This window comes from Pteropus vampyrus, unplaced genomic scaffold, assembly GCF_000151845.1.
Source record: "Pteropus vampyrus isolate Shadow unplaced genomic scaffold, Pvam_2.0 Scaffold32, whole genome shotgun sequence".
Taxonomy (NCBI): domain Eukaryota; kingdom Metazoa; phylum Chordata; class Mammalia; order Chiroptera; family Pteropodidae; genus Pteropus; species Pteropus vampyrus.
The window spans coordinates 9,290,246-9,297,945 of NW_011888813.1; the positions used below are offsets into that span (position 1 = coordinate 9,290,246).

A 7,700-nucleotide genomic window follows, 5' to 3' on the forward strand; every position below is an offset into this window, starting at 1 on the left:
TTGAGGATTCCTAATTTGTGATTTTGAATATTCACCGTATGCTCACGCTTGATCTATACATGCTATCTATGTAGAGGCACTGTTTTTTTAACTACTCCTCTTGTTTAGGGATTATGAAATACCGCACCTAAATTAGAAAAGATAGGTTAGCGCCCGTAGTATAGAATCTAAAAAATGCCATTGTTAGTTTCAGCTGCCAAGTGCATTTCCAGTGTCAGAGACTGGATAAAAGATGAAGGATGTGGAAGAAAGGACTTGAGATTAAAAAGAGGGCAAGAGTGAGGTGTCGGATAGCGGGGCAGCAGGCGAGCACGCGGATCCCTTAGGGCCCAGCTCCTCCCTCAGGCCTTTCCTAGGGAGATCTCACCAGCAAGGCTGCAGAGTTCTTCGCTAACCTGTCTTGAAATTCATTGTGCCCCAGTACTCGTAACTTAAGATTTATAAGCTACTCTTGAGCCGGTCTGCAATGAATGAATATAAAGAATCACCTAAAATAAGAATATTTATCTTTTCTAGTAGTTTCCATCTAAAAGTAAAATACTATAATTGAGCATACCTGAATAAAGAGCTTAGAGTTAACTAAGGATGACATGACTGAACAATGACAAAATTTATCATAATGACCTGCTTTAAAATTTTTTCCATAGGGAAATATCTGTTTTCAGCATTATTTATATTAATCTTAGTCAAATTGTCATTGTTGATACTATGTAAGTGCTATAGTAGTTTTGAAAAAGCTAGTGAATTTGTAATCAGAAAACTAGTTTAAAAATCTGTCTGCTACTTACTAACATGTGACCTTTGCAAGTCACTTAGCATTTCTGCCCCCTGGTGAACTCATTAGTGAGAAAAATACCTACCCAATATGCCTGTCAGGGTTGTTCTGAAGATTAGATTAGATCATGGATATAAAACATATTACAAATATATAATATTGAACACTTATTGTATACCAACCATTGTTTTGTTCAAATATTTTAATTTTCTCTTTTCAGGGCAGTATGTCAGTATTCCCTGCAGCCTCCTTCAAGGAGAAAAATCTATTCTGAGTAAGATCCTTCTCACCTCTTCATTTTGCTTAGTGGAAATCAAGAATTAAGAACCATACAAACTGTTATTAAGTAAGATAGGTTTGAACACTACTCTCTCTTACAGCTAGCTTTGGGGTTCGGTCATGTAATACATACTAACTTGGGGAAAATGACCAGAGTTTTCTGAAATCATTATCCATCATCTTTATGTCCAGTGGAAATTTGTCCCTAAGTTAATAATAAGCTATAATTCTTGTTTGTTTTTATAAATAAAAATAATAGTGTTTTCAAGAAATTCAGATGTTTAGTAGCTCAGGAGAGCCTTCCTGGACGATTCTAACCACCCCAGTTCTCTGCAGATGTTATACTTCTTGGTTTTAATGTAGTTAAAGTTAAGCTACCCTTTTTTCAGGGAAAATAATCTATTTTTAGAGTTTTCTTATTCTCAAACTTGCTATTTGAATATTAGAGATTGTGAATCATTTTGAAAGTGTAACTTTTTATACAATATTTTAATCTATTTGATTTCCTTATTAACTCCTCCCCTTACATTCACTTATTCAGAAATTGAGTATGTACATTTAATAAATAAAGGCTATTTGCATTTTTATCAGTTCACTAATTTCAGCTAATTAAAGTCAAACTTCTAATAGTATCCTAATTTTCTTGTAATAGCTACTAAAATATAGTTATCTCAAAAGATAATGTAATAAAGAAATATGTCCAAGCAATTAAAAATCACCACTTTATTTTTGTACACAAATTTTCCTTTTAGAATATTTTCCTCCTCTCCCAACACTTTAAGAAAAAAAATTTTTTTAAGTAAATTTAAGTAAAGTAAATTTCCCAACCTTAAAACACTACTCTCTCAGGAGTAGGAGAGGATGTCAGAGTTGAAGTTCCTGCTTCTTGGATGACTTCCTCTTTCCCTTCCTGCACGTGCGATGCAAAGAGGCTCACACCTCTGCTGCTGGAGGAGGACGGGAGCCAGAGGATGTTTAAAACCCTCGTCCAAAAAAAAAAAAATCCTCGTCTTGCTTTTGTCGTACACATGTTCCTGGATCACATTCAGTTGCCCTCTTGCCACTGGTTGGTCTCTCTCTTGTTTTGTTTAATCCCTGCTTATTTTTTACTACTGGGTGGATATCTCAGACATCTATAAAATTTTACTCTGCCAGGGAGTATTTTTCATCCTTAATATTTATCTTTGCATAATTTCAGAATATGCAACATAGGCATATGTTTGTTTAATAATATTCCTCTTAATGAGAGAAGTACATTTATAATAGGGATATTTATTTCTAATTAGGTATGTATATTTCCTGTTGTTTTCAGAGTAAGTGATGAATAAATTTTATGCTGTATATTGCTTTGTCTTCACAGTGAAGAAGAACTTTTGTATCTGAGTTTCATTGAAGATGTAACAGATGAAATTTTGAAACTTGGTTTATTTTCAAACAGGTTAGATTTTTAAAATAATACATGGCGGTTGAAGAGTAGTACATTAAATACGCTTCATTTGGTATTTTTTGAAATTATATTTCTTTCCTGGGGGACCATATTGTAAATAAATTGTAAATAAATAATTAATACTCTAGGCAGGCTCACAGGTTGGGGCAGTTACAGAAAAAATAGAGATTTTATTCATTTTAATACTGTCATATTTCTTGGTTATAATAGACTAGTGAAATAAATTTTTGCTTCTTATATGCAAAGATCTACAATCCCATTTTGCTATTTGAAACTGTGGTGAGAATCAAAAGCCAGCATTTTGATTACAACTGTTACTAATAAAGTGAGGACAAATTAAAAGCTATGTTTGCATACTGTAAATGAAATGGGAAATGTGCAAAACCAGATTAGGTGTTAACGTACCTAAGGGAGCTGTGTGGTCCTGAATCAGCTCGAACATTTATTTAAAATTCACTGGGCACTGAGCCCCACTTTGTTATGTAGCATAAGACCTCATTTCATTATATATGCTGCATGCTTTCCCTGTCATGATAATCGTATGCCAAGTACAGACATTATAATGAATTATTTCTACTTGAAAGCGAACATTTTCATTATTAGTATCAAAAGATACCAAAAGACCTAAGTTTTATTACAATAACTCTATTTATCTCTTTCATTTAAAAAAGATGGATAAAAATGTTTACATAATGGATAGAGTTTCAGATTTGCAAGATGAAAAAGTTCTATTGATCTGTTTCACAACAGTGTGACTATATTTAACACTACTGAACTGTACAATTAAAAATGGTTACGATGGTAAATTTTGTTGTGTTTTTTCCACAACCAAAATGTTAACTGTAAATAAAAAAATAAAAACATTTGCATAAAACATATGTATTTATGCTAAAAAACACTTAGATTTTTCTCTTAGATTTTATAAGGCTGTTTATTGCACTGTTTTGTATAATAGCACCAAAAGTTGAATCAAACTAGATGTTGAATAGTAAAGGTTTGGTTGAATAAATTGTAGAATATTTATAAGAGTAAGTTCTGTTCAGATATTTAAATGTTATACAATTGAATTTATTGATAGAAAGATGTTCAAAATATATAATTAGAGAAAAATAAAATAAGTACCCAAACATTATGTGTTGTTTAATCCCAGTTTTGGCAAAGAACTATATATGCACAGAAAATTGCCTAGGGGTGAATATTCAAAAACATCAACAGTTATTGTAAAAGGTAGAGTATGGATTTCTTGGGCTTTTTGAAATTATTAAATTATTCAGAACTACTGAATATAAGGTTGGCTCATAACTTCACTGATAACAAATGATAACAAAGGAAATTAGTTGTTTTTCAAGAAACCTATTGATACATTCACGTGATAGAAGACGAGCATGATGTAGTTGAAAAAATAAACTCTGGAGCCAGACACATCTGGTTACATTCTCTTAATGGTTTGTGACCTTAGGGAAAAGGAAATCATTGTCTTAGAGATGTGATTTTCTCATCTTTAAAAATCATTTACAATACCTTTCTCTCCCAATATTGGTCATGATTAGAGGTATAATTATTATGTGCATAGCACTTAGTGGTTCTTAGTAAATGATAACTTTTATGTTTTTATATGGATTTACCATTAGTGGAACATTTGTCAAGTATGCTTTAGGAAGCATTGTAAAATAACTCTTTATAAAAGAATTGTCTTTAGGGTTTGGTTTATGGAGTAGTGTATATACGAAAGAGAGAGGAGAGAGGGTGTGGTGTTTGCACATGAATGTGAGAGGAAAAAAGAGCTTTTTAATGTATGTGTGTGAGAGAGAGAAAAGGACCTTTGGGATGTCATTTAAAATATTTTATGCACAGAAATGTAATAGCATGCAGTCTTCCAGAAATATTGGCATCCGTCGTGTTAACTTAAGTGCAGAGTGGAAGCCACACGAGCTTCCAGATTGGAGAAATTGACAGACCAGGGAAGCGATGGTTTTTAACTTTGGAAAGAAAAAGAGTAATCTAAAAAATATTTTTCAACTCTTAGTAGTTGTTATTGCATGGCTATCTTACATTTAGTTGATTTTGAGACATTAACATTTTTATTTATCATTTGTAGGTTTTTAGAACAACTGTTCGAGCGACATATAAGACAAAATAGACACCATTTGGAAGAGGTTTGTCTTTCCTTAGAACTTAGTTAGAAAAATTCTAATATAGAAAGAATTTTAAAGTTTTTCCACACCCTGAAAAGATACATAAAAAGCAAGTGCTTTTTTTCCCTTGCACTTTGTGTGTGTTTGGGGACGGGGGGCGGGGGGACGGAGAAGTATTGATCCTGCTGAGATTAGAAGCACTGCAGACAGAAGTAATGCATTTACCTAGCTTAATTAATGTAATTGTGCATGTCCTTTTCTTAATCCTAGGGGAAAATGCGCCACCTGCTTCATACCCTAAAGGTGAATTTAGGCTGCAAGGAAAATTCAGTACAGCTGGATGAAGTCGATACGTTGAATTTACTTGACTTTGAAAAGGCTGAGAATTCAGAACAAAATAAATATAAAAGTAAACCAGATGCAAGAATTCAACAGGAACGTCAAGAGTACCAAAAGGCTTTGGATATGTTATTGACTATACCAAAGGATGAGAATGAGATATTCTCACCAAACGAATTTTTCCTGCCTATCTATAAATCAAAGTATTCAGAAGGGGTTATAGTTCAACAGGTGAATGATGAAACAAATCTTGGATCTTCAGTTTGGGATGAAAAAAATCCTAGTATTTCGGACAGCTTAACAGACCAGGAAACCTCTGTGAATGTCATTGAAGGTGATAGTGACTCTGAAAAGGTTGAGACTTCAAATGAATTATGTTGTCTTAGCACAGCACTGTGCCAGCCTGTTCAACTCTGCAGTGTCAAAGGTGACAATAATCATGACGTGGAAGGACCGACTCTTAAGATCATGGAGATGAGCATCGAGGACTGCCCTTTGGATGATTGACCTTCATTAATAAATATCCCAAATGGCCAGTGATTCAACATTCCTTTTTTCTCTTTTTTTCTTTTATATGTTAAGATTTTCTATGCTGAATAATAAATTACCATAAATTTAGCAGCTTAAAACAAAAACACATGTATTATTTATCCCACAGTTTCTATGGGTCAGTTGCCTGAACATAGCTTGGCTGGGTCCTCTGCTGTGGGTCCCAACAGCTGCAGTCTAGGCGTCGGTCCAGTCCAGATCTTGTCTGAAGGCTTGATTGAGGTGGGGTGGGGGGACCTCCCAAACTCTTTTATGATTGTTGGCTGAATTCCTTTCCTTCTAGTAATAGATCTGAAATCTTCAATTTCTTGCTAGCCATTGGTCATCAGCTGTCCTCAGCTCTTAAAAGCTGCCCACTGTTTCCTACCACATGGCCTTCTCCATAGGTAGCTCACAATATGGCTGCTTGTGTCTTCAAGGCTAACATGAAAACGAGAGAGACTCTGCTAGAAAGAGTCTTATTTAACAGTCACAGGAATTACTTTCTATCATCTTTGACATTTTCTTTTGGTTAGAAGCAAATCACAGGTCCCACCTACTCATTACAGAAGGATTTGAATGCCAGAAGGTAAGATTCACTGGGGTCACCTTAGGATCTATTGGCCACAATTTCTAAGATGTTTCTCAGGAGCACAGAATTTACTCAGTCATAAGTGGTTTTGTAGGCAATGGGAAATGGTTTTATGATCTGGTGCGATCTTAAAACATTAAGCTTGGTCTACATTATTTTTAATTTCTTCTCACTTTCCTGCAGCATTTAAAGCTTCAAGGCCTTTCTAGTTATCAGTGAGCTAGAGCCGTCTGCCAGCTACCTGAAAAATTGTCCCTTCTTATGAGGGCAAATATTCTGTAGACCCAATCAGACACCCTCCCTTTACCACTGTAGTTCACGAATGGGATCCTTACTATTAATATTTGTCTCAGAAGACTCATCTCTAGTTATATCTTTTCAACTACGTACAATAATGTGGTTGAATATTTGAGTGCCTGTTATATACAAAGTTGCATGACTAAGCACTGTGGAGCACAAAAAGATGAAACAATAATGACAACCCAAATGTTCTAGAATCTTACCAATAGTCTCCAAATATCCATTCTTTAACTCGAGATTTTTATCATCCTTTGCCCACACCAGTGTTTCCCAAAAGGTAGCACATACCACCGGTGGGATCAGAGCAGATCTCTGGTGGTTTATAAATGACACGTCCAACATCACCGCTAGGTGCAGGATTCGGCCTCAGGGACAAACCGCAAAGTACAGTGGGGCGGGGGCGGGGGCGGGGCGGGGCGGCGCGCCCGAGCCACAAACTCCTCCGGAGTCTTATGCCCAAAGAAAGTCTCATTGCTGCAGCCGGTCCTCGGCCCCAACGACCCCTCAGTGCTCGCGTCTAGAGTTCCTCCCCTTAACCCTCTGTGCAACTCCTCCTTTCCCCGCCCTGCGACCTTCTTAAACCTCCTAAAATATCTGACCCTGTTCTTGGGCCCCAGCCTGGGTCTCGCCGTCAATCGTGCTTCACCTCGATATTCCCTTCTTGGACTTCATCTGTCCGTCTGTCCGCCTGGGTGCTCCTTCGGTCCCAGCCTCACCTTCACAAACCCCTGCACTCATTATCCACGCACCTACCTCAGACTCACTGCCCTGGCTCACATCTTTCTCCTCAGCTGGAGCTGCCGTCTTGCTTCGAGCATCTCAGTAACTCTCCGCCTGCGGCTCCTGCACCCTTGGGCCCAGCCCCAGACCCACTGCCTGTCCTGCTTTGACATGTCCAGCCTTCTGTATCCTCTAACTCTGGGTACAGCTTTTTGTCTTTGAGGCCATGACCCTTCCTGACCTTTGTACCTATTAGGGTATTTTTGTTGTTGTTATCCTCAGGTTTCCCTTTAAAAATTACATTTGAAAAGATGAGTTGGTTTACAGAAATATCAAAAGTGATTCTTGCATATGGCAAAGTTGGGTGAAGGTGGGAAGTGAATGGTAAGTTTGAGAAACACTGGCTTAGACTCTTCAAGCAACATTGTAATTGATACCTCTCCCTCTGCCCTCCCATAGCTCATCCTCAACCCTGACTCCTGATGAGCGAGCCTCTCAAGCCAGCTTACCTGGGTTTGGCCCTTAGGAACTAAGCTGGGTTACTGAGCCTGTATGTGCCCCTGTTTGTTGAATGGGGTAATTACA

General features: G+C 36.9%; 1 protein-coding gene across 1 annotated transcript in view; it reads left to right on the forward strand.

Annotated features, from left to right (window-relative positions):
- The window catches only part of SPATA7 (spermatogenesis associated 7), a 69,457-nt gene extending 63,937 nt beyond the window's left edge, over positions 1 to 5,520 (forward strand). Inside the window, exons 9-13 of the mRNA XM_023528864.1 lie at positions 194 to 278; positions 996 to 1,049; positions 2,415 to 2,492; positions 4,600 to 4,657; positions 4,907 to 5,520. Of these exons, the coding sequence (XP_023384632.1) occupies positions 194 to 278; positions 996 to 1,049; positions 2,415 to 2,492; positions 4,600 to 4,657; positions 4,907 to 5,482 (851 nt within the window). The 3' untranslated portion in view covers positions 5,483 to 5,520. The remainder of the gene's footprint in view (positions 1 to 193; positions 279 to 995; positions 1,050 to 2,414; positions 2,493 to 4,599; positions 4,658 to 4,906) is intronic.
- The last annotated feature ends 2,180 nt before the right edge of the window (positions 5,521 to 7,700 follow it).